This window comes from Sinohyriopsis cumingii, chromosome 17, assembly GCF_028554795.1.
Source record: "Sinohyriopsis cumingii isolate HCF-2022 chromosome 17, ASM2855479v2, whole genome shotgun sequence".
NCBI classification, from domain to species: domain Eukaryota; kingdom Metazoa; phylum Mollusca; class Bivalvia; order Unionida; family Unionidae; genus Sinohyriopsis; species Sinohyriopsis cumingii.
The window spans coordinates 7,909,112-7,936,882 of NC_142977.1; the positions used below are offsets into that span (position 1 = coordinate 7,909,112).

Consider the following 27,771-nt stretch of genomic DNA (forward strand, 5'->3'; position numbering starts at 1 on the left):
GGGTTCGTTTAGCTTTTTTAGGAGTGGCATTTTTTTAACATTGGGAGCAGTATGATCGCATTTTAAGACGGAGCGAATGATGACACCTCCTAAAGAATCGCTACCTCCAGGTTTCAAAGGGATTTGTTTTTTGGTTTGAGTTTCGATGCGAGGATCAGCCATTTGCGTCAAGGCTACTTTGTTGCTCTCAAAAAGCGTTGAGTTTCATGAGGAATGTGAATGATTCCTTGCAATACTTGACACGTTGTCATCATAAAGCGTCGTAATACTTCTTTGAGACTGGCTTCTAAGACATGAGGAGGTATATGTGAATTTTATTTCGCGACTGATGCCGCACAAAATGCACGAATCAATTTGACGGGAAGACGAGACTGAATGGACGTCATCTTTGCGTTGTGTGTGACAGACTGAAAGTGTCCAAAGTTATTATAGATTTCTTTTGTCAAGTCGACTACCGGGGCGTGTACACGACGAGAACTCTATCTTTGCTCCGATCGTGAAAGAGATGGGTACGAAATCGCAAATAGTATGGTGGGGGTGTGTGTGTAAATCCACGGGTAAATAAGGGTGTGGGGTTTGAGTGACATTGTGGTACGCATGAGTCAGCCAAGCTGTTCGTAACTGCTTGGCTAAGATTTGCACTTGCGATTTATCTCTTCGGCTTTTAAACAAGACCACGTAATGAACATTGAGACTGATGGTGCGATGGGCTGTACTTTGTTGAAACAAAATATGGGTAATGTGAATGACACTGACATTATGATGATGCCCTTTGCGCGTAAACGACATTTTAATATCTTCTTCGTCTTCTCCTAACATGTCGTCGAAAATGACCAGATGAGCTTGACTGGGGTCAGACACGAACGAGTGGTTTTTGCTAGGAGTGCCTTCCACAAACACGATGAAATCGCCTTGACTTTCTCGCAGGAGGCTTTATACCAACTGACACTCTTTGTAACACCACACGATCCGTTGAGGTGGACGATCGATCAAATGATGTTGATGTTCGATCAAACGTTTGACAAATTCGGTTTTGCCTGAACCACTAGGTCCGGCATTTAACATGTTAAAAGGATGACGAAGACATAGGGCCTCTCAACTGGCACGATCTAAGTGATCGTCGATGACTTTGAAAGTAAAGGAGGAGGGAGAAGAGACAGTAGAGGTAGCCATAGTACAGGGAATGTCACTTTTGTCCCGAAAACAGACAAGACAAGAGTTTTTATCCTTTTTCCGGGCACGTTTATTTCTTAAAATGCAACAACACGAAAAGACAAAAGTACATAAAAGCCAAATGGTTAAGTACAGAAATAATAAACACATTGAAACGATCAAAGTGGGATACAAACAAGTCACTGTACAACATGTTTTTGGTAACCAAGGTGTCATAGGTACAGTGTGTAATGTTCTTAAAGTCTCTACATTGGGTACATTCACACATGGGTTCTCCCGGAATGGTCTTTCAGGAATTTCTATGACAGTCCTGTCCTGAAAGGAGTGGTTGTCCTCGGTGCCGGGTTCTTCTTATAGCACTGTCACTAACAAAGATTTAAAAGTTACATTTGTCCCTAGACGTTTGAATTCAGGATCACAACTCTTGGGCATAATTGGTCACTTCTTTCTTTCTTGCAAGTAATTTTACAGCATGTCACTGTCAGAAATAAGTAGAGGAACATTCTAACAGTTGCTGATCGATATAAGAGGATTTGACTTTTGATGTGTAAGGAACAGTTTGGTATTGGATTAATCCATAAAACTAAGATTGTTGTATTATGTGAATGCTTGGAATAAGGTAACAACTTTTAAAAAGTCAAGAAACGTTTAGGGCCAAGTCTCCTCCCTTCACGTCATTTCAGATGAAGACATTTGATTACTTGCGAGCTCCAATCTGCTTTGAACAAATTTAGATTCCAAACACATATACTTTCTGTATGACTTTTCAAAACTAATACTGGCATGGGAATAGAGTAAGTGTAATCACAAAGAATAATTAACAAATTTGAGAACATATAATTGTGCAGAAAGATAATATATACATTTCATGAGGTTCAAAGAACCGCCAGCTATTAATCGGGTGCAGCTTGTTTGATAAAGGATGGTCTTTATGTGTACCACCATTTACATACATTTGCTTCTTTCCTCAGTGGGATCCAGTGTTGCTCATCTTGGTAGGTGACCAAAAAGTATCCACATTTCTTACATTTTGCACGGAACCCCGATGATTGACCGGCTCCTGGGAGAGGAAGTATCCAAATTTTCTTGTATTTCTCAGTGGAACTAACGAAATGTTACATGTATATGGATCTTTACAAAATATGCAACGAGTTTAATAAATAGCACTTTTAAATGCTATATTGAGTATGTGTTTAGAGTTAATACTGGCCATTCGTTGTCTTCGTCTGCCTATTTCTACTCCATATTCATGTTTTCCTACCAAATAAAAGCTTGACACATTTCATGAATGACTGCTTTACGCAAAATGTTGTTTGTCCCTATCTTTAACAGATGTGGTATGTTTACCTGTATCTTGCATTTTATGCACACTTTCCTAACGGCTAACCAATTATTTTATTATATTCAACCTTCATGAAAGTGTACGTCATGTTGATGTTTATACGGAAGCCTTTCGATAAAGTTGTCGTAACATAAAATTGACGTAACATGAAACTCAAACATCTACATGCATGCAATACAGCTCACGCGAGTTTTTGCGATATGTATACCGGGGGTGCCGAACACACACTCTCTCAAAACCACAAGCAAAATTGTATGTTTTAAAACAATTCTACAATAAAAGGTACTTTTGAAATTGAACGATTAACTTTATGCCATTATTTTTTGCGGCACCTTTAATAACGATTATTTTATAAACAAGATTTTATAATTTTTTTGCAAACAACTCCCACAAAAAGAAAAAGAATTATTGTTATTAATAAGCTTGACAGGTAACAAATTATCCTTTTTCATGCAATAGGCGGGTATACAATTGAATATTTCTTTCTACTTTTGATAGTATGTCAGCATCTAATATTATCATTCTTTTGACGGGTCAGTCTCATAGAGGGCATACATTTAACGTTTGACTTTACATTTGTACATGCAGATATATAAACATACAGACAAACATATATAGTTCATAAACAAAATGAAGCAAGGTATCTTGAAAACTATTAATTTTATCTGGCAACTGCTCGCATCATGTAATCAGGAGGTCGCAATACACCACCGGGAAGGAAGGCCCGAGGGTCGTCCGAAATTAAATTGCCTACTACCGGCTGAAGTAGGTCAAATTTCTGTACAAGTGTAGTCAGGTAGAGGAATATCCGTGAGCTCGCCAGGTCTTCACCGACACAACTCCCCGGTCCGGCTCCAAAATTCATCAGTCTAAAATTAGGACGAACGAAAATTAAAGTATTTTCTAAATTGAAACACACGGAAACATAATACAATTGGTGATTGCCTAAAATATACTCTCAATGTTAATGGAAAACTTTTTATACGTTGTTTTTATGGTTCCTGGAGCTAATGGAGTATAGCTTTGTTTGTGCTGCGATTTACAGTTTTTGCTTTCATCGTTATAGAAGGTAGATTAAAGCAAGTTTGTAACTTAAAGTATTTAAAGATGTAGAGAAGACGATAATACAAATTTGCCAGTCAGCTTATAGATACGCTCATCTGTTCAAAGTGGTGTATATTTACACCTCACGAATTAAAAGTAATTCCTGTTCCCATACACTGTTGAATATCTAAGGATAATACTCTATCGTCGGCATGTGTTCTTTGGATAGAGAATAATTACTAAAGCGAAATTCAGAAAAGGGTTTGAGAGATTACCTTTAAGCAATCGTTTGCATGGCACTGTTATTAAATGTCGATTAGTCTACACTTAAGATTGTCTTAGAGCCAGAAGATTATATAAAACCAGAATCCTAGGCGTGGAGCTGTTGATAAGAGTCGATTAACCTACACTTACGATAGTCTTAAAGCCAGAAGATTATATAAAACCAGAATCCTAGGCGTGGAGCTGTTGCTAAGTGTCGATTAACCTACACTTACGATTGTCTTAGAGTTTGTAAATTATATAATGCGATAATCCTAGGAGTGGAGCTGTTGCTAAGTGTCGACTAATCTACACTTACGATTCTCTTAAAGCCAGAAGATTATATAAAACCAGAATCCTAGGCGTGTAGCTGTTGCTAAGTGTCAATTAGTCTACACTTAACGATTGTCTTAGAGCATGTAGATTATATAATACGATAATCCTAGGAGTGGAGCTGTTGCTAAGTGTCGATTAATCTACACGTGCGATTGTCTTCGAACCTGTAGATTATATAATTTCTGAATCCTAGGCGTGGAGCTATTGCTAAGTGTCGATTAATCTACACTTACGATTGTCTTAAAGCCAGAAGATTATATAAAATCAGAATCCTAGGCGTGGAGCTGTCGCTAAGTGTTGATTAGCCTAAACTTACGATTGTCTCAGAGTATGTTCTGCCGGCAAGAGTTTACCGTTGTCGTCAAGGAAACGTTCAGGCCGGAATACCCAGGGGTCGCCCCATATCGATGCATCATGATGAATCGTCCAGATGTTGATCATTATCTAGGAAACCAAGACAAATCGTGCTCAAATACGCATGAAAGGAAACAAATTTGGATGGCATCGCTATAGTATATAGTATTTAACATTAGGTATTTCTCTAAGTCAAGGATAATATATAGGTCAGTAGTAATAGAAGGCTGTTTAGGGAAAATGGAAATCTCAGTCGAAAAGGTCATGGGCATGATTAGGGACAATGGGAATTTAACATGGGAATAGGGTACCGGCACTTTGGGGACAATGGGACTTTACCATGGAAATAATGGGCCTGTTTAGGGACAGAAAGTATAGTGACTGTATATGGACAATAGGAATGGAACAGGTGAGGTAACGTCACGGTACTGAAGATCGGTAACAATGTAGCAAGAGGCTGAAATCAATTTGACCAAACAGCGGGAAAAATACATGGAACGCTTGGCGGGAACGGGACTGGCGGGACATAGACATATATAACACAACATACAGACATGAATGACCATCTATATATTATACAAAGATCTATACAACAGACTAAACAAAATTAAAACAAGAAAGCAAATTTTTTCGATGCATATGAGTGGCCCTGAAAAAAGCCTTTGGTTTTTATGTTGATATTATTTTGTTAACATAGAGGACATCGCATGGGTCTTCTTCTTGCCTACATCAAACTTCTTTTGACATCTGGACCGTAGATGAGGACTCTATTCAAACAACAATGTCTCTCCACATACATATTTCTTTTCCAAACGACCGTATCGGTGATCCGGATGATTTGACATACATGGGTAAGTCATACGGAACAGCATCAACGATACCAGAGTAGATGCTTCAACATTAGTCAACATCTTGTGAACAGAACAGGTGAAGGGAATGAAATGAACTGCCGTTATATATAGTGGAAGTACGGATCCAAACGGATTGAGTGTTTGTTTTCACCAATCAAAACATCCGTTACAAAATTCAGTCACAGTGTTGAGTCTGTCTTCCAATCCGAAGAGAGTTGCCTGTGATGTCAAATTCCCTGCATAGATGTGCTAGCGTCTTTGCTCTGTGATCCATGCGATAGTTTTCAAACATGACGGTACCTAAGAAGACGATGTTAGGGGTACACTGGCCATGAAGACGAAAAGCGATGATACAGCATCGGCTAATAAAGTCAACACAGACTTGCTTCAAAAGAGACCGATTTTAATTGGTATTTAGTCGGTTTTCTTTCTTCTTCGCATGAATTTGTTCCGATGCCAGTACCTTTGCCACCGTCTCCTTTTTTACCACAAGTCAAGGGTTTCAAACAGAGGCAGAAATAAGAATTTAAGAATGTTTTTACATCAGCTGAAAGAAGCAGAACAAACCTTTCTCCTTCAACGGCATTAGCGAGAAGTAAAAGGGGAAAGAATGAAACGACAGGAAGAACAGCAGAGAAGAAACACGGTCTAAGAGAAACAGAGGACAGTGAAAGTCAAATGGTGACGATACTCTTAGATATTTTGGCAGAGTTAAGGAGCCTGAAACAAATCTATCATACTTCTTTATTACGACCCAAGAGAAAATGACCTTCCCGAGCCAAACAGTCCAATCCTGTTACCACGCCTGAGATACCACCTCTAGTAATTTCTGCTGAATCATTCACAGAAGCAAGTCCAGAAGTTGGTCTTGGCTGTGGAAAAAAGCTTAAGGCAGTTAAAGTAGATTACCTACCTGAGTTTGTTTGTTAAATACCCAACGGTTCTTTTCAGGGCCACCCACTTCAATCAAAAAGAGATATTATTAATTTTGCCAAAATCAATTACAACTCAAAATACTTTTCTCGCTCCATGATGTACAATTGTGAATGTGTGAGTGAAGGTCTAGGCCCATATTCTAAACAATCAAAACCAAGAGACGCTTACGTTTTAGTTCTGGTCTATTCTGGTACAAATTTTACAATCCAATTCACAACACAACACTTCAAAAAGTTTATAGACTTCTTCTGTGTCTTTGTTCACTCTCTTTTTTTCTCATCCTATTCTTCCTCTTTTTCTTCTCGTCTTCTTTTCATCTCTTTTTTCTCCTTCTCGACGTGTTTGGGTTCTTCATTTTGGGAGGATCCTCTTCTTTCTGTTCCGAACCCCTCTTTTCCTCTTGCTTCTGTTGTTTGTTAGGGCATTCTGAAGACCAATGTCCGTTTTCTTGATAATGATAACAGGTACCTTGACTTTTGTCTCTTCTGGAACTTATCTTGCTTTTTTGACAGTCTGGAAACTCTGTAGCCCTGCCCTTTCTTCTTACAGAAATAGTAAGTATCTTTACTTTTATCACAGAAGGAGGGGGAGTAGTACGTCGGCTTGTCTGAAGAAACGTTTCATATGGCAGCTCGCAAAGCTCTGATGAGAAGTTCAATCTGTGTGGGCTCTTTCATCGTTCTGGTCGGTTTAAGGGTGAAATTAATACTAAGAGGGAAGACACTGGCCCTTTATATAAACACTGGTCTGACATAGATATCAAGGTGCCCATGGCGTTCAAAATATATTCAGTTCACTTTTGCAGTCAAGATGAAACATTTCGACGAGAAAGGAGAAGAAAGTAAGAGGCAGAATGGGATTCATCGCCTCGCACAGTAGCTGAAGTCTTGACTCAAATTCATGTCAGCGATTTTAAAGATGACATGAGTGAGCCAGAATCCATACCCAGAGAGTCTACACTCAACCAAACTTCACCACCAATAATCCATGAAAAGTAGTATTATATTCGAGGGACGGAAAGGATGTTATCTAAAAAATTTTGAATCATGGCTTACACTCACACGGTGAAGTTTAAATATTTCAAGTCCAATATACTGCTGGAGAAAGCAGAAGAGTTCATCGCCGATGTATGGGATTCTCTGTTAACCACACTGAAACGAAAATGTGACGCCAGAGAAGACGATCGCTTGAGACTTTCCATTCATCGTGATAGTTTGAAATCCTCCGTTCGGATCGAGTTTAGCAGCCCAACAGATATGACACCTTCAAAAGTTATCGACAAGATTCAACACGTGCAACAATCCAACAACAAGTTTCATATCACCGATGAAAAAGCGACACTGCTCATGATCCACGTTTCACTTCCACAAGGGACAGGACACAAAATGGTGTTATTGGTAGACGATCTTCGCAGCACCAGAAAGATTCTCGTCTGAATTAACAATCCTCAGAACAAGATGTGTTTATACATTGCTGTCTTGGTGGGACGAACATATGCCGCCAAGAACGATTCGGTAGAAAGGAAAAGTGTCTGCGAGATCATTCGAAAATCGAACAGAAGTCAAACAAAGAAGTGATGCAGAACTATTCTTACAACATGATGAGCTATCCAAAGACACACTTTTTGCTATTCCTGAAACGCAAAAATTTCAAGACGTCTTAGCTCCACGCTACACCTTAAAGGTTCATCCTCAAGAAGTGCGCGGACTTGTTGTTTCGAGGAAATAATTCAAAGACTGACAATACATTCACGCCTATCGTGATGAGCATATCGATGCCATTACCAGTAACGCCCCACACCTGGGATACAGATATTACTGTGAGAAATGAGACTATGCCTATAACAATCGAGATCAACACAAATATTGTGGATCGAAATGTGAGGAATGTTTGGCGTCTTGACCCTGTCTGGACGAAGGACAAGAACGAGTGCATTGCCTTGCTTGTCAGCGAACGTTTGTCAGTCCAACCTGTTACCAACAACAACTACATTCGAAAATACCATTCTAAACAAGAGAAGGAAGATGACCCGAAATTAGGAAATATCATCAGTTTAGATTTAGAATGAATGCAAGAGACCAGCATTCACATTATTAATTACTTACTGCTCATCAAGCGTACGAGAAGCCAATCTTTATTCATTTCCATCACTGCAGCTTGATTACTGAAGAACGTGAAAAAATCTTTCGGAAACCGAACACGATAGCCGATTTCGCTAAATGGATCTTCGACCCAATCGACGAGACGTGGAGCCAAGAGTATATAAAACATTACGGAGATTGTCATCGTCATGACACGGTGATGGTTCAAAATTTATCGGGATACGATGGACAGTTTTTTTTGAGATACTATACAGAACAAAGTACCGAAGGACCGAAAGTGACTTTGAACGGACCCAAACTCATTCCGTGCAAGTGGGACCAGTGCAGTTTAACGATTTGATGAATTACTTGGCCATGCCTTTGAGGCGAATGCCTAAAACGTTTGGAATGACAGAAATGACCAAAGGTTATTTTCTGCACTTTTTCAATAACGAAGCAAATCAAAATTGCCTTCTACCCCTTTTGCCCAAGGCTCACAACTACAACCACAACACTATGCGTACCGAACAAAGAGAAGCTTTCTACTCCTGGTACCAGACTCACGCCTCGGACCTCTTCGACTTTCAGGAAGAAATGTTAAAGTATTGTCATTAGGATGTGGACATTTTACGGCATTGCTGTGGAAGATTTTGAGATTTATTCATGGAACACTGAGGGACCGATCCTTGGAAAGATGCCTGCACCATTGCAAAGCGTGTTCTTTAGTATACCGCCAACTATTCATGCCCGAAAACACTCTGGCTATCATCAGCCCTCAAACGAAGAACTTTGTCAGACATCAATACTCGGTCAAAGTCCTACGCTGGCTTCATTATTTGTGTAACAATGAAGACAAATGGATCCAACATGCACGTAACGGAGGAGATTAAAGGACCATCGGAACGTATTTGGTGGTTGGTTGGGACTTATAACACCCAAAAATCGTGTACAAGTTTAAGGGTTGCTTATTTTACGAATGGGGCCTCTGTTACCCTGAACGTGACACTAAAAATCAGTTTTTCTTTTAACGGACCGCGAACGACTTGCACCAGGCTACTTATCAGAGGAGATTGGAGAGTATTTCAGGGAAAGATTGGGAAGAACGTAACCGATGCAACTGCTCATTAAAATAGTCCACAATTGTTTATATCCTTGTTGCATACTCAAATTGGCAATGGCCATCGACCATAAACATCATCTGATTGATCGTCTGCCTCAACGGATCTTGTGATATTACAAAGTGTGGCAAACGGCGTACAGTCTCTTGCGAGAATGTCAAGGCGATTTCACTGTGTTTGTGGAAGGCATTCCTGGCGAAAAGGACGGGATCGTGCCTGACCCCAGTCAAACCCATCTTGTCATCTTCGACGATATGTTAGGAGAAAACGAAGAAGAAACTAAGCTGTGGGTTACGCGCAAAGACCATCATCGTAATGCCAGTATAATTTACATCACCCAACATTTGTGTCAGCAAAGTAAAGCCCATCTCACCATCAGTCTCAAAGCTCATTACGTGGTCTTGTTTATAAGCCCTAAAGACAAATGGCAAGTGCAAATCTTAACCCAACAGTTAGGAACGTCTTGACGGACTCATGTGTACGACGAAGCCACTCAAATCCCACATGCCCATTTACTCGCGGATTTAAAACCTACCACTCACGATTATATGCATTTTCGTACGAATCTGTTTCACCACTAATTCCAAGAGAGAGGGCCTGTCGGGTACACGTCTCCGTCGTCGACTTAGGAAAAAAATCTATAAACAACCTAAAGCACTTTGGGTCTGTCTCACACAGTGTCAACATAACGTCCATTCAGTCTCATCTTCCAATCAATTTGATTCGTGCGTTGTAAGGCATCAGTCGCGTAACAAATCCACAACTACGTGCTCGTGTCTTAGAAGACAGCCTCAAAGAAGTCTTACGATGGACAGCACGTTAAATACTGAATATTTCACATTCCTCATGAAACAAAACACTTTTTTGACATAAACAAATTAGCCATGATGCAACTGGGCCGTCGCCGCATCGACCTCAAAGTAAAAAGCAAATCATTTTCAAACCTGGAGGTAGCGGTTTGCTAAGAGGTGTCATCATTCGTTTCCTCTTAAAATGGGATCCTAATGCCCCCAAAGTCGTCCCCAAGAAAAATGTCACTCCCAAAAACAACAACCGAACCCGAAAGAAGAAACGAGCAACAGTGTCATTACCAGGTCACAACAGCAGTAAAATAAAAGACCACTTAAAAAATTCCCCAGAATAGACCCGAGAAGAAAGCTTCTCCCCGTAAGAGAGGTCCTTCGACCAGGAAGCAACCATACATTTGCAAACCACAACCTGCAACGACGGTGACCGCGTCTCCAGTAGTCTCAGGGTCTTCCACTTCTTCGTTTTTGGTGATGCCTGCCTAACCCAATTTGACACCGGTTCTTCCTCATTTGATGAAACAACGGAAACCAAGGACGTCTCCTCAAGCAGTGGCACCCTCCTCCTCCTCTGTAGCTGCAGTAGCAGCTGCTCACAAAGTACCTAACTACAAAGTCATAATCCAAGAGAGATCGGGCATGTTACAGAGTTTAGTGGATTTATCCAAGCAAGGTATATCCCGATTTAGTCCGTTGCGAACCCCTCCACGACATCATCAAGTTAATACGACGTAAAGACAACCAGTGGCGACGCATTGCAGTATAAGAGAGACCTGCGGTATAGGTTGGAGATTATTTTTTTGTACATTTCAAAGCCCAAAGATAACCCCTAAAAGATGGACACACCATTCTCTGGGTAAGAAAGAAAGGAAAGAAAAGTGCTTCCTCCTCGTTTAGCCAAACATTGGGACATGTTGCCTGTCCTGTCCAAATCTCCCTCATGCATGCAACAACAACTCATTCAAACAGCCTCCAAAGACGTCGTCGATACTGTGTATGGATGTTGCTTGAATGTCTTGAAAGGCACGATACCTTTGTAGAAATATCAGAAAGAACACTTAGCCAAGCATCTACACGTTCTTCGCCAAATGGTCAAGAAGAAAATACCCATTCGTCAAGAGGAAAATATATTGGTACAACGTTTAGCAATTTTGTCCATGTGGTTAGGACCCTTGCTGAAAGGAATATTGGGAACAATGCTGGGAGGACTCATGAAGGCAAGATAAAAAGGACAACGAAGATAAAATGGACCTCTGGAGTTACAAGATCTCAGAAGTGACCATTAAATCCAATGGAAGGACGATTACTGGTTTTAGTGCCTCTCAAAAGATCGTGTGTGCATTTGCAAAACCAAAGGCACTTTCGACAATAGTTACTTACCTTATGGACCACCGAATTGTTTCGTGTCACTGGGAGAGCACGTTGACGGTATCTTGCCGTCTATAATTTTGAAGACATGGACGGGGAGGTGTTAAAAGGAATGTTTTACTTGCACGAGTTACAACGCCTGACCAAAGAGGATGACGAGCAGAGCATAAAAATGTTAAGCTTTAGTATGATAAAATGGCTCGTCGTCTTCTGATGAAATTTAAGGATACAGACAATTGTTTCATCAGGTTTAATTGTAACTTCTTTGAAATTTTGGATGAACATCCACAGATGGCAGCACAGAATCTGAGCTCGAGTATCAAAGCATTCTCGACCGAAGAACCCGTAAAGTGGGAAAACGACGTGTCAAAGAAGTTAAAGTGTGCTGGAAAGGATATCTTACCAGCTTATCTAACGCTACCAAAGTGACCAATCCGCCACCCAGTTCTTCTCTGCAAGATCTACAAAAGCATCCCTTGTGGGTGTGGTGTGGATAACGTGTGCCTTAAATGCAAATCGTCTTTTTCTGCCAAACCTTTGTGGTGTGTTGTGTCATCGGTTCGCGCTTTGAAAGATGCTGTGTTGACGCACGGTAAAGAATTTCTCCAAAATGTCATCATCGAAAAACAAAACCCAAAAGAAACTTTCTTCATAGCATGCAAAAATGTCATGTTTCAAACAGACAAAGACATCTGGGGTCGACGACAAACTACTATAAATTACCTCGATGCTGATAAGTCAGGCATTCCTGCATCCCTGACGCCACAGCAAGGACAAGGCAGAAATTGAAGACTAAAACACACCACAGAGGACTTCACACTGACAAAGCTAGAAAGACTAAAAAAAGAAGAACTGCTCGAGACTTATAAGTTTTTGATTATTAAAAATCAGAGAGAAAAAATGATGCACCGAGAGTCTTGCGCCTGTTCCATTTCGGAACTAGATCTGTTTGCCATGCCACCCACGATGATGACGTTGAGAAATTCCCAATGGGTCGAATGTCATCCCATCTCCTCTGTCAAGGACTCAGGATCAGCTCACATCAAGTTTAAAATCAAAAGAGACCGAAGATTACATTGATCTGATTAGCAGTTACTTTTAACTTAAAAGTGAAATTGATCGACGCATCGGCGGACGGTCCTGATATAAAGTACAAATATAAAGTAGCTTCCGTCAATAATTTCACTCATTCCTTGTTCAGTGGAGTGGATTCGCACTTGAATAGCAAACTTGTCAGTAGCAGCATGGATACTTAACCTTACCGAGTGTACCTGGAGAATCTCTTGACGTACGGAAAAGAAGTCAAAACACCCATCTAGAAGAAAAATTACTTGAGATCGTACATGTCCCTGTATGAAGCCACGGGACAATCAGGAACCAACACCTGTCACGGATTACGTACGAGGATTATCCAGAAGGTTACACCTTGTAGGCCTTTGATTTCATCCCAGACCAAGGCAGCGACGAGGAACATTTCCAACCTAAAACATCCGGCCAAATTCGTGTGGAACTTCAGTTTTCAAAGCCAATAGGGCTCGTGCGGAGGCTGTCGGTGACCCAAGATTCGGCGCCATATAAGAGGGTGGTCAGTACGACAGCTCAGTAGACGCTGATATTTGTATCTCTGTTGAGACTGGCGTTGTGCTAGACTCGTTTATAGAGTCAGAAGAAGGCGCTGTTTGCCTTGGCCAGTCTGTTGACTATTTCTTTGTCAATCTTGGCATCAAAGGATATCACACAGAACAGGGAGGTGAACTGGTGGACTACGTTCAGCTCTGTTTGATGAATGAATATCCATGTTAGTTGTGACCCTATTGGATCTGAAGCCACATTGACTCTCTGGAGCATGTTCTTCTACAATGGTGGGTACCAGTCTGTTTAGCAAGGATTTTGCCTGCAATAGAGAGCAGAGTTATCCCACAGTAGTTTGAGCAGTCAGACTTTTCCCCCTTGTTTTTGTACAAGGTGATGATGACTGCATCTTGGAGGTCTTGTGGAAGTTTCCCTTTCTCTCAGTATCAAACGAGGAACTCGTGGAGTTTGGTGCGCATTACTAGGCCTTCTCGCTTCCATATCTCTGGTGGGATACCATCTTTTTATGTAGCATTTCCTGTCTTCACTTGTTATATGGCTTTTACAGTCTCTTGCAGTGTGGGTGCATCAAGTTCCATCTTAGGTGGCTGTTGTGGGATGCGATATATAGCTGCCTCCTGGACTGCACGGCTAGTGCTGAAGAGGGTGCGGAAGTGTTCTGACCAGCGGTTCAGGATAGATTCCCTGTCAGTGAGTAACTCTTGGCCATCTGTACTCCTTAGGGGGCTATGTATTTGGAAGGAAGGACCATACACTGATTTCAGCGCTTCATAGAACCCATTGAAGTCAACATTGTCGATGTACAGCTGGGTTCTTTCCACCAATCATGTTGTATGTCTCGGAGACTGCACTGGAGGGAACTGCAGATAAGGCCGAAAGCTGCTTTCTTCTGTGGACAGGGTGGTTGTGCGAGATGAGCTTGGTACGCTGATCTCTTTTGTCAAGCAGTTCTTGGATTTCTTGGTTGTTTTCGTCAAACCAGTCTATGTTTTTCTTAGTGGTGAATCCAAGGATTTCTTCTGAGGTTTGCAGAGTGGCAGCCTTGATGTGATTTCACATATCTTCCGGTGGTAGATCTGGCGGACAATTAAGTTCTCAAGCCTAGACTACAGGCTCTCTTAAAAATCTGCCTTGACGTCTTCAGACAACAGATTTTTGATCTGGAGCTTCCTTTCTGGGGCACCTCCTTGTTGCCAGGGCCTTGACTTGAAGTGGAAGTCGAGCTTGCATCGGACAAGACGATGATCTGTTTGGCACTCTGCACTGGGCATCACTCTGGTATGAAGGACATCTTTTAAGTCCCTGTGGCGTACTATGATGTAATTGATAAGGTGCCAGTGTTTTGATCTAGGATGCATCCATGTAGTTTTCCGGTTGTCTTTCTGCTGATATACGGTGTTTGTGATGGTGAGCTGTAATTCTGCGCAAAATTCAAGAAGCAGGTGCCCATCTTCATTGCAGCCACAAATACCATATTTCCCAAGGACGGCTTTCCAGGCTTCTGAGTCTCGGCCCACTCTGGCATTGAAATCGCCGAGGATGATTATTTGGTCTCTCTCTGAAACGCTATTGATAAGTATGCGCAGGTCAGCGTAGAATTTATCTTTTTCAGAAGGATCTGCCTGGAGTGTTGGAACATATACACTGAAGAGTGTGGCGTGTTGTTGGTTCCCTAATGAGTGACACAAGAACATGATGCGGTCGTTGCGACCAGTGGGAAGGTTTGTTAACTTGGTGGTGGTTGTGTCCTTGACCAAGAAACCGACTCCTGAAAGTCGTTTTTCAGTTTTTAGTTTTCCTGACCAGTAAAGGGTGTATCCAGCGCAGAGTTCTCTCAAATTTCCCTCTTCTGAAAGGCGAACTTCGCTAAGTGCAACAAAGTCGACAACAAGGCGAGAGAGTTCGTGTGCGATTAAGGCAGAGCGTCGTTCTGGTCTGTTCTGTCGGTTGAGTCTAGCAATGTTCTGATGTTCCAACAAGCCAGATTTAGTCTTCTGCCACAATGTGAATCAGATGGTGCCTGCCTTGTTATTTCTGTTAAATTCCGACCGCGTTGGAAGATGCCCGTTGCCAGAGCAGGCCAACGGGGGTGGGGGGGGGGTAAGGAGACGAGCTTTGGTTAGACCATTTTCTCTAGGCCCCTCTTCATACAGGAATGGGACTGCGGTCCCAGAGACATCTTTTAGCAGCCGTTTTCGCCCTTTTCCCATCGCTGCAGGGCTTGATAGAGTCCAACGTAAACAGTAGACAGTAGACAGTTCTTTATGCCTGAGCAATTGAGATTTAGGTGGAGTGCAGTCTGCGCAAACTGGCCCCACCCTTTAAACCTGGAGTTCATCTGCCATGCCACAGCAAGCCATGACAGTGACAGCGAGGTCCGCAGGCCGTAGGTTTTACATCGGAGTTTCTCGCTTCTAGGCAGATGGCCAACCATGACTGAAGAGATCTGCCTTCCCTGCTATTTCGATCCATAGCTGGTTGACCACAGCCGCAATCCACTAGTACATATGGTGCGATTTGGTCCCGAACACTCGGCCGTTGATCTGTAGAGACCTTCCGCCCTAGCCGGTGACTTCCCTGTAGACGTTCATACGCCTAGTGATGCAGTGTGAAAATCACCCCCCACCCCCCGCATGACGTCGTTTGGCCTGCCAGCTGAAGCGATGTACGTGGGTATGCCAGGAATAATTCCTTCTTGGAGGCAGACGTGAGAGATTTGGGAGAATGAGGACCAGTGTGTCCGTCCATTCAGAGAATGCAGCTGCCAGACAACAAACGTACTATTCTATCTAGAGCCCCCTATAATCTATTTAATATCATGATAAACAACATAGAACGCTCTGTTGACCTCAGTAAAATTGATTTATCACAATTTGCTGACGACAGTGGCATATAGAAAGCTGGCAACCCACGCAGCCAACAGATAATTACTGAACTGCAAGCCAATTTAACTAACATCGGCAAATGGGCTGGCAAACGGGGGGTTCAAACTATCAAAATGAAAATCAACTGGAGTACTATTCTCCCCCCCCCCCATAAATGGTACATTATAGAACCCCCAACCTTTTACATTCAATGAGAACTATTCAAATTTGAAAAAGTCGCAGAAGTGTTAGGTATGTATTTCGACCAGCTCCTCTCTAGGAATCATCATATCACCGAAATAGTACTAAAATGTAATGAAGACATTAATCTCCCGAAACACATCAAAGGTTTACAATGGGGTGCAGACCAAGACACATTAGTAACCCTCTACAGGGCCTTCATTAGATCCAAACTTTATTATGGATGTCAGGTCTACGCATCCGTCAAACCATCCATTATCAAACGCTTTGACATAATTCAAGCTACAGATCTGCGCATATGTACAGGCACACTCCAAAATACCTCTAAAGAAGAACTATATATTCTAACAGGCTAAACATCTTAAATATTAAGAAGAGTAGAGTTACCATTATGATATGCAGCCAGAATCTGCATTCACAACCCCAGCCATCCCACAAGGGTCATCATTAACAAACGCAACATCCCATTTAGTCGGAGACTCGTCCCCCTTCCACCATCAGGAAAAAAAGATCCACTCGTTATGTAAATAATTATAACTCAACTGCATTCGTGCAGAAACAACACGATATCCAGACTACTCAGGGCGCTGCACGCTATGGTGAAGCACACACATTGTGGTGATTTAGTTAAGTTTCTATATCAATACGGAAAAATTTTTTCTTGTTACATTCGTGATTAACCATTTTACAATGAGCTGGATCAATAATGTTCTCTCTCTCTCCTTCTCTCTCTCTCTCTGTCTGTCTCTCTGTCTGTTTGTCTGTCTCTCTTATCCGTCTCAGTTAGTAATTAGTCAATGGCGATCTTTAATCTGAGACATTAAATTAGTCTGGTAGTTGACAAGTTATCTAGATTACTATTTCGCAAGGTGCCTACACAAATAGTTATTGGCCTGCTTAATTCTGATTGCATTGTAGTTAGGCTGTTGGCACTGCCAATATGTACCTTTCTACAAACGAACAACGCGGAGAACGAAAAAGATATTTTACTGTTCTGGATTTCATATATTAGTTCTTATCTGCGTATTTATCAAGTGATCAGCTTGCTTACCGCAAATATTTACACTTTGCTTTCATTATCATCAACACAAATGTAACATTTCAAATGTTAATAAATGTACAGTTCTGTTCAGATTATGCTGGCGTCGTTATTTGATCTTTACCAAATACCAGATTCCCAATAAAATTGCCTTCAAAATACTTCATTTGTTACCTTTGCTTCTTTAGGTATGGTATATCCTTCAAGTTCTACATCTTCCATGGCGCTAAAAACAAAAAGGAAAGAAACAAAATTGTACAAACTTAAAAGCCATATCCAAATTACACAGATCTTTCTGCAATATCGCGGCATCCATTGTTTGAGTTGTTTAACTACTTTAGCACATAGAATTGTAATCTAAACAAATACTACCATTAATATGTGATTCCTTTTTATCAAAAAGATGGAGAAAGAAAGTGAGTACATGTACATCGTAAAAGTAAAATTGATCGATGGACTCTATATTGATAACGAATCGGCGTACCAAATTCTAGAACAGTCAAGACTAGTCTTGAGAATACTTGCAATCTAGGAATAGTACTTCTTAATGACTGTCAATAAATTGAAATTTAATTGGCGAGTGACAGTTCTCGATATGTCAGTACCGTATAACCTTCTAGATTATAATTCTACTGTAGTAAAAATTTGAGCGATATATGTAGTAATGGAGTATAATGGAGTATAATGGAGTATAATGGTTTCAAACGAAAATGATAGCGCTGGCAAAGTTATGTTTGTGTGCTTCACTGTCTCGCATCATAGATAACAAAACTAAAAATATTAAATTTTAAAAATTCTTCACATCATCACACTCCAAGCTCTATTAAAATTAAAATTCCAATATTAATTGAGCACTTGTACTTTTGCAATATTTTTCATACCAGCACACTCCAAGCTCTATTAAAAATTAAAATGCAAACATTAATTGAGCACTCGTGCTTTTGCAATATTTTTCACACTAGCATACTCGTGTCCATATGCAGTAACATTACAATAAAAGCAAAGCTGTATACCGCTGAAACACATAACTACGTTAGCGTATTGTTAATACAGTCAACTCCGCTTATATGCATAGCCTCGGGACCGGACCCAAGCTATGCATATAAACGGAGTATGCATTTAAGCGGAATTCAAGTATATTTGCAATATAAAATGGGTCCATGCTTTCGCTATACACTTAAGCGATATATGCAAGTAAGCGATATGCATTTAAGTGGAGCCGACTGTATTTGAATTTGGAATAATACACTAAATCTCTCTTAGCATATTGGGATTCATTGAATACTTATTAATCAGGGTAATTTTATTACAGAAGTAACTCTAAATTGTTCTAATTTTTAGTTTGTTCAACGTCAGTATGAGTATTCGTTCTCGAGAAGTATCTGCTATAATATTTGTCAGGTTCTGAGGGTTCGCATTGGCATCAACTGCATTTAAGACAAACAACGTATAGGTATAAACAATTATGTGAAAACCTGTCAATACTACTATCCACTAACAACGAGCAGAGATGACCATATTTTCAAGATATCTATCCTTGCCATCAAGTTGGATGCACCGATTTCTCTTCCGTCAAAGTATATATCTTGAGAAGCATTTTATTAACTGTCCATTTCAATGTGCTGGTTTGTAAAGAAGTATTCTCATTAATTTTCGATATCAATGTACCCGTTTGTAAAAAAGTATTTTATTAACTCTCCATTTCAACGTGCCCTTTTGTAAAGAAGTGTTTTTATTACCTCTCCATTTCACCTATTTTATACATTTTATCCTGGTATTTTTGTTGCAACTTTCAATAATTTTAGCATATACATTTTTAAGCATTATTTTGAATGACATGGAGTAGGAGTTTTAATAGAAGGAATTGTCTTCCTTATTGGCAGACGTTATATGCAAATGGAAAACATTGTTGAGTTGGTGGGAATCAGTTATAGAAAACGTGGGCGAATGTCGCAGAATAAGGCAATACAAAACTTGGTTTCGCTTTAGAGCGATTCGATTATTTTTGTCGTACATGCGCACAACATTATATAGGGTGGATAATTGTTTTTCTAGTTAAGCGACTGAACTAGCATGTATCTCGTCGTAGATCACCTGCGGCGATATACACAAAAGTATAGTATACACTGGTATTTTACCCTTACTAATACTTATTCTCAAGTTTCTTTTATGATTGACGCATTCGTCTTTTGGATCTTGTCAAAGAGTGAAGTTCTCCATTTTTGTTCTACAGCCATAGGGGTACATGTTACATTATTGTTCTACAGCCATAGGGGTACGTGTTACATTATTGTTCTACTGCCATAGGGTTCAGTGTTACATGTTTTTTCTTTTAATTTCGTATATGAAGCATATTAAGTTTTAATGTCGTAGCGTGAAATGTTGCCTTTACCACTACGAGTATTTGAAACGGTCTGAACGTTTGAAATGTTACAAGTTGCTACTAAGAGCTTAATTTAGTAGCATCTTTCTATTGATTTTAATTCCGTACCTGTTATTATGACCAGTTTGGTTTTAATGTAGCTGTCTTTGCGTATGTATGTGCGGGTATAACAGGCTGTCGGTCTGGCCGTCTGTATGGGGATATAAGTAGGTGTGACCATCAAGGCCATACAAGAACGGAACTGCTGATTTGTAAACTTCTGCGCATGGTGGATCCATGAAGGGTGTGTGTGACCAATACAAGTGTGGGCCAACCCAAGAATGCAGGAGAACTGTGTGGTTTGACAATGGACACGTGAGCCAGGTCACAATGTTTCCTTTGCAAGTTTTACAAGTATTTATGTGTCATACGTGGCTATGAACTATACTATAAATGAATAAAAAATCATCTGTTTGGTACAATTGTTTTGTTGACTGCAATTGAATATATTTGTTTCAATTGATGGTGTTGTTTCAACTGATGTACAATTTGAGTAACTTTCATTACCTGAGATTATTTGGATCTCACTTTCATTACACGAGATTGTATGAATCTCACCTTCATTTTAAATATAAGAATCACGCTTATGTGTTCCCATTTGTGAATGATTGTGTAAATTAATTGAATGAGTCTTGTGTATAGAGCGTGAAAGAATCAACGAATCTTGTAGAGTATACACATATTTTTGTTAATTCATTTCATAAACTTCCATCTTTCATCCCATTGTGTTATGTTGTTATTTGATCCAAGCATCCCATCAGGTCAATCCTGCTACAGCCAATGTGCCTTGATTGTAGCTTCTAGTTAAGGAATTGCTTGCCTACCCCGATATACAATATCAATTCCAAGTATCAATATTAGCGCTTGTCAATTAGTGTTTCAATAGAACATACTCCTCCATTTTCAATGGTCTCTTTTACGAATGCAATGACTGTGGCATCATATTTTTCTTGCAAAGTAGCATGTGTTGTTTTTACTTTCTCGCCATTTCGACTATTGGGAAGGTCATGAACGAATTAGTCCGAAACAAGGCTTAGAGTATATAAATGTCTTAACTGTCTAATCTTTCCCAACATTTCTTTGGTCTACAATTGCACAGTAGCATGTATTTATCTGTTTTGTTGTTTGATTTAGGTTGAAAGGCAATTACTTTTCAATTTTTCTTGAACATGATGGCAGAACAGCTTGTTGTGGGCAAGCTTTCTAATCCGCATCGAGCTGTGATTCCCACCATCGGATCATTCTGGAACCTCTGCAGTCTGTTGTCACCGCTCCAGTGGTCTAGTGATTAGAGCGTCCGCCTCTGATGCAGAAGGTGGCGAGTTCGATCCCCGGCAGAATTATACACAGCTCTCTCGCTTGGCGCTACGCATTAAGAGGTTAGTGTTAGGACTGGTCGGCCTGGGGTCAGGATAATGTGACTTGGTAGGACATCATGCTACATTTTTTCGGTATGATGCCCCAGTGCCAGAAATCACTAAAAACTGACACACTGCAGACATCATATCGATATGACTGAAATATTGTTAAAACTACGTTAAAAATCCAAATCATACACAAATAAAACACACGCACACACATACACACACACACACACACACACACACACACACACACGCAGTTTGGTGTCCTTGGGCAACGCACTTCAAACTACATGTCTGAGCACAATGTGTTGTTCAAAGTGTTGCTTTGACACCACAAATTAACCAACACCATTTATTCCAAAAGTATGATGAGGTACCAACAGAGGACCTGTGGCTAAAGAAAACCAAAGTACATACCGATGAGGAGCGGATATAGGCACAGGTGTGATGTAGCGCAGTGCCTCTAGTATTACTGCCTCTGTGTAGGACATGGCAAGTCTGTCTTGAAGACTGGGATATCTGTCCAAGCCAACCACTTTGACGATTTCTTGATATATACCATCTACACATTCATGGTGATGAAGAAGGAGCAGGACAATGCCGAGGATGCTATATGTGACGCTACCAATTCCTGAAAAGATCTGACTTGTCTGATTAGAACTTTCTGAAAACAGTATTTGTTTGTTCAACATTGTACGTGATAACAGATTAAGAAATATTCCTGCACCTAAGCAAGTATAAAAGACCTCGATAAATCAATATACTGATAAAGGAAGAAGGGGATAATTTAACGATAACCTAAACGTATCCATAGAACTTGCCAAACCAGTGTTTGGTTGATTGATTCTTTATTAGTGGCAATTTCAACACATTATTGACCATATCATATTGAGAAATGAGAGCTGAATGCTTTTCACAAGGAGACTACGCCGGAGCCGACTAATTCTGGCATGGTCGGGTATTGAACCAGCAACCCTTGTATTAGAGTCCACGTCGACTCTCAAGACAGACAATAAGCAAATATAAATATTAAAACATTTTTGGGAATCTTTGCTCCCGTTCATTTCGTTGAAGCAACTCCAATACAAAGCCGATACCTTCGGTTATGATTGCTAGATGCGATATCTATCTTTTGTTTAAATTTTTTATAGTATCCAGTTTATCCATAACCCGTACTCTCGTTTATGCCAGTACATAAGTGATCGACAATAATGTTTTTCTTTCATACAAGTATATTACCAACTGTATTAATGAGAACACGCAGTTTTCAGATGCATTAGGTTAGGCTAACAGCTAATTTGTTTTTAACAAAAATATACTAATCTTCTCCATTCCAAAAGAAACAGATGGTGCTGGGGTTAATCACGGATACACAAATATTTCTTTGGAAAATTTGTAGATGCCTGTAGCAATGCCATTGGTGGCATTTTTAGAAACAATTTACTTCATAACCAATGGTATGCATAGCCTATTACAGAGATTTAGAAAAGTGGAATTAATGATTTGCAACAAATCGATCTCTTCATTGTTCCCGGTTTCACGAAGAAGAGAAATAAGATTAATTTCATTTTCAAGAATAGTAACTGGTAAAAGGACCAAACACGTTGATAAAAAATGGCCTTTTTCTAGCAATGCTCGATTACCTTACATATATTGTGATTTCAACAACAAGAACATATTTTACACAATAACATTTTAAATTATTGTTGCTAGTTTTGCAAAACATACGATCCCACATTCAAACGCATACATTGAGAGGACAATGTTTCATCGTTTTAAGTAGGTTAAATCTCAATTTACACAAGGAACTGGACATTGATGTTCTACATTGTAACGGCCCTGTTGTTTTGCTATTGATGTTCCACATTTTAACGGCCCTTTTGTTATGTTGACTTTGCGTGCATGTCAACCAGGCCCAAGCCTGCCAGCAACACCTACAAATCAAGTTTGATTTGAGTATGAAGTGTTCCTGTATTGTAATCAGGCTCACCACCTACCACCAAGAAAGCCACATATACTGATATTGATCAGGGGAGTTTGAAATTTGTAGGCCGGTTCATTCTCCAAAATGGAACTTGTTCTGAAACTGTAAAAGAGTGATGTCCCCCAATGTTTGAGTTCTAGTTAAGAATCCATTTTATTTTACCACCCGTTTTGTCTTTAAAAAAATCCTTTGAAGGGTAAACTTTGAGAACATTACCACCAAATATTACATCCTGGATGATGGCCTTGATATGAGAGTCTGTCAGCCATTGTGTTTCTCCATTAAGCTGTGCTTGCGATTGGAGCTTCAAGAGGACGTCAACCAGTCCACGCTCCCGACCAGCTTCATATGTTTCCTTTTAAAATGTTTAAAGAGTGCGTATTTATTGATTTGAACAAGTATTTTTCTAACACATTGAAGTGATATACTCGTCTAAGAATATATGACCTGAAGTAGACGATAAATCTGAATGCAAGAAAACGACACTTACAAATGTGTACAAGTAAGAGCAATGCCGTTTATTATATATTATCTTATTTAATTTTATTAATGTATAACTTCAAATGAGGCACACTTCACAATATAAACCGTCTGATTACATCTCATATTTTTTAGATTCACGTTGTCCACGCAGCAACAAAACAAGGACGGTATGATGTTTTGTCGCTTGATTCAGAAGGCATCCATAATCAATGACAGGATGAAAGCCTTTACAGTCCTCTTTTATATTTAACTAGAAATGTGAACAATAGTCTGCAAAAGCCAACTAAAGACAAATTACCAGCAACCAAGAAAATAAGAGTGATTGTTTTGATATTTGAGCTAATTCTAAAGCAATGTCACTCTCAAAGACCATTTATGACGATATGACTAATATACTGCTACAAACAAATCTTTTTGTGTCATGACTTGATTTATACAATCACCAATAACACATATGAAATAAATATGAGCAATATCTTCTTAATAATGTACGCAACGAAAAAGCCTATATTTAATTCCCAAGTTTAATTCCAATGGTATGTAGAACCAAAATCACGAGGGTAGAAGGAACAACGGTAATAGTAAGAGACATTCTTGCATCATCGAGTTGATTTAACGTTCAAGAATTTGTAACACCTGCTGGATTACAAAAATCCAATCGCGCGTGGTAAATGGGTACATTTTAATTTTTGTTCCCATAAAATCCTTGCCGTAGGTAAATAAAATCTGACCGAAGTTTAAATAGAAATTATACCGCCATAGTGTTCGAAAAACGTATTTACCGACTGGCGGACGACTGGAAATGAGTGACAGAACGAAGGTTTATACCATAACCTTGCTTGTCCTTTGACCAGAGGAAATAAAAACCAAACACATTCTAAGCACCTTGTTCGATTGGAAGAATGTTTTCAGTAGTTCTTCTTTAGCTTGCATCGTGCGTCTGTATCTCCGCCCGACTTCCACCGGCAAAAAGCGTAAAAACGGGAACATCCAAAGCATAGTATCGTTCGCTGCTTCGACTGACCCCATGAGGGCCCTGTTGTATTCCAATATCACCTCTGCATCTTTTTCGTCCATCACGGAGCCGGAAAACTGGATTTACATTTCAATCATGTTGATTATGCACAAAAACAATCACATAGGATTCAATGTAAATTCCCTATCTGGTTCCAATTTTTAAATGTCAACAATTAAAAGAAACATGCAACTATTGCGTTAAACATTTTACACTAACGAAACCCTGGATTGAAAGTAAATTAAAAACGTTCTACCTTAAAAGATTCATCCTAGCTTCAAAAGAAATATGCCTAACAAGAATTCTCTAAATGGAATAAAAATTAGGCTGGTATGTAGAATATAATATATATTAACATCATAATGATTTGTTTGTGTATTACATCTATGCCTACAATCATGTACGTATATACATATTTTATGCAAATATATACGCAAACATATGTACAGATACGTATAAATGTCATAAAATGTAAAGAATATAACCAAGTGTTTTAAATGCTGGAGATTGATATAAAGCTTACCAAATGTTTAGTTAACCAAATGTTTAGTTAACAAAATATTTCGTTAACCAAATGTTCAGGTAATCAAATGTTTAGCTACAACTGAGCTTTTTATTAGACAATTTATATAACCGGTACAGCTGCTTTATCCGATTCCACCTGAAGAAAAAATTTTAAGCTCAGCGCGCTCTAAAATGGAGATTCGTCTGTCAAAGATTTTAATGTCAACACTTGAAAGAACCATGGAAAACTTGCGCTACAAATTTGATCCTAACGTAATCCTGGATTAAAAGTTATAAAAGAAACTTTGTGCCTTAAACTTAGTCTCAAATGGTCAAAATAAATATTGTTTTATTTAACAAATGTTCTGTCAATACCCTGTTGTAAGTTGAACGAAATCACTACTTGCCTAGTGCAAACATGACACGAGACATGTACATTTTTCAATATTACCGCAAGATCAAATAACACTGAATGAATCAGCATAGAAGATACAGACAATCCAATCACCTATTGAATAGGCAACAGGTGGTCTGTTTTACAGCAAAATCTAACAAAAACACCTAACTTAGCAAAGGAAATCTTTACTATTAACATATTTAATAATTCAGAAGTTTATATCATTCTCCATGATACCTGTTGCAGCCATTGCAGTACCAAGCATATTTCGCTTAAGGTTCATCTTTAGTAATTACTTTACTATGAAAAGATAACGACAATGTTCAATTTCTGAGTGAAAATATTGAATTATATTCTTTTGTGAATTTTCGATAAGCTGCATATTACAATGAAACAAGGATTGCCTAAAGTCGTTAAGGTTCAGTTTGATGGCAAAGCAGTGCCGTACATTACAAGGAGTATCCAACCAGTCTAATCCAATGTCCTTTTGCTATTGTTTCTATATTGAGATCTTAAATTAACTGTATCCGTCTATGCTAGTAGTATTGAAGTACGTTTCTCACTAATTACGTCCATATAGAAAACCTATTCTAAAAATAGTATTCAAGCCCAAGTTTTCCCAAAATCAGTAACAATTGGCATCTCTGTATACGTTGTATACGTAAAGAAGGTGAGAAAAACAGAGAGACGGAGTGTTCACCAGAATCGGTACGATGTTGGTCAGAGAGCTGGACACAAACTCGCTTGGGTTGAAATCTCTTCCTTTTTGATCTGCTACATTCTTAATCAGCTTTTGCAGTTCCTTCTGTGCCATGGTCTCAAACTGCGGGGTACCTTGGCAGTGCGTGCTCAGACCTTCGTACATGATCTTTTTTAATTCAGTTGTTGTCTGTCCGTATTTACCTTCAACAAAATAATGTTATAATGATGACTGAAAAACTTACAGCTTAATACAGGTGAGGTGTTGACAGTTTAGTACAGGTGCAGTGAATAAATAAAAATGAAACTGATAATCATAACAGAAAACACGCGAAGAACTATAGCACAAAGCAATAGATTTTGGTGTACGCTGCTAAAATGTCTGAGCAACACAATAGAGAATGTCAGGATCAAAAGAGGCATGTTCAAGAGCATTACTGTCAAGACAACTGTCAATGATTTCGCTCAGTTCCCTGAAAAGACAATATTACTACGGATATCAACCCGGAAAAATGGCCAGTATAATCAGAGAATCTGAAGCGCGTTATGACCAATGAAAGTATTGTGGATTCCCTGGCCCAGACAGTAAGAATTCTCTTTGATGAAAACCCTAGCGCCAATGTGGTGTTATCTCAAGGTAGAGATGATTGATGCTGGTAGCAAGGCAAACATCCGGTGGACTTCTAATTACAAAGTGACAACAGGATGGAGCAAAGGAAGACAAACATGTAAAGAAACCTGGCATATGCCACAGCCATATCATTAATAGGCGACTCTCAGGTTACACATATGAAATTACAAATTGTGTCAGTATATGCCACACTGATTTGCCGATTATAATAATCTGCCAATCAAACTCAAATGTGAAAACGCTTGTGCTCAAGTGAAAAACAAATAAAAACAGCAAGTATTGGGAAAATAATAATACTTAAGAAGGTCCGATGAGTGTAATTCTAGACAGAACTATGTATTATCATGACTGTTGCTTATATCAACATCAGTGGATCTTACTGAACAGACAACAGACTGGACCAAGACTGTGCAAGTAAGCTTTAAACAACCGTCATCTAAGGGAAGTTAGAAAAATGCACACAAGAACAGAGTTATGTATTGATGTTTTAGAATAAACTGTTTGCCAAGGATTTGATGAGTTTTACTTCAGAAAGAAAACTCACAAAAGACCATATCATCATCGTCGTGTTGGGCTGATCCGGAAACTCTCGTTATATAAGACTACTGCGGTTTTTACATGAGATCACTTACGATTTTTCGAGACATTTTTAACGTCTCAGCTATTTGTATTATGTAACTGTCATCATCATGACAAAATAAATACAAATTAACCTTACAACTGATGAGATAACCAGGCTCAAGCATCTTAAGAACAATTTCATGTGAAGCTATCGCTTTATAAATGTCATGGAATTGTATAAATCCTTTTATTCATGAAATACTTGTACTCGGGTCTAGGTTTTGTGTACAACGGTACTCAAGAGTAATTTATGTATATTGTACAAATATTTCGAAACAGTGAGT

At 39.4% G+C, this 27,771-nt stretch overlaps 1 protein-coding gene across 1 annotated transcript; it reads right to left on the reverse strand.

Moving 5' to 3' along the window:
* Nucleotides 1-1,219: 1,219 nt before the first annotated feature.
* On the reverse strand, nt 1,220-26,434 carry LOC149777706 (steroid 17-alpha-hydroxylase/17,20 lyase-like). Its single transcript, XM_089938238.1, has 7 exons — nt 26,237-26,434; nt 24,506-24,712; nt 23,354-23,492; nt 21,571-21,784; nt 17,542-17,593; nt 4,473-4,600; nt 1,220-3,384 (listed from the first exon to the last, which is right to left on the reverse strand). The coding sequence occupies exons 1-7, from the start codon at nt 26,399-26,401 to the stop codon at nt 3,177-3,179; spliced, it is 1,113 nt and encodes a 370-aa protein (XP_089794364.1). The 5' UTR covers nt 26,402-26,434; the 3' UTR covers nt 1,220-3,176.
* Nucleotides 26,435-27,771: the final 1,337 nt, after the last annotated feature.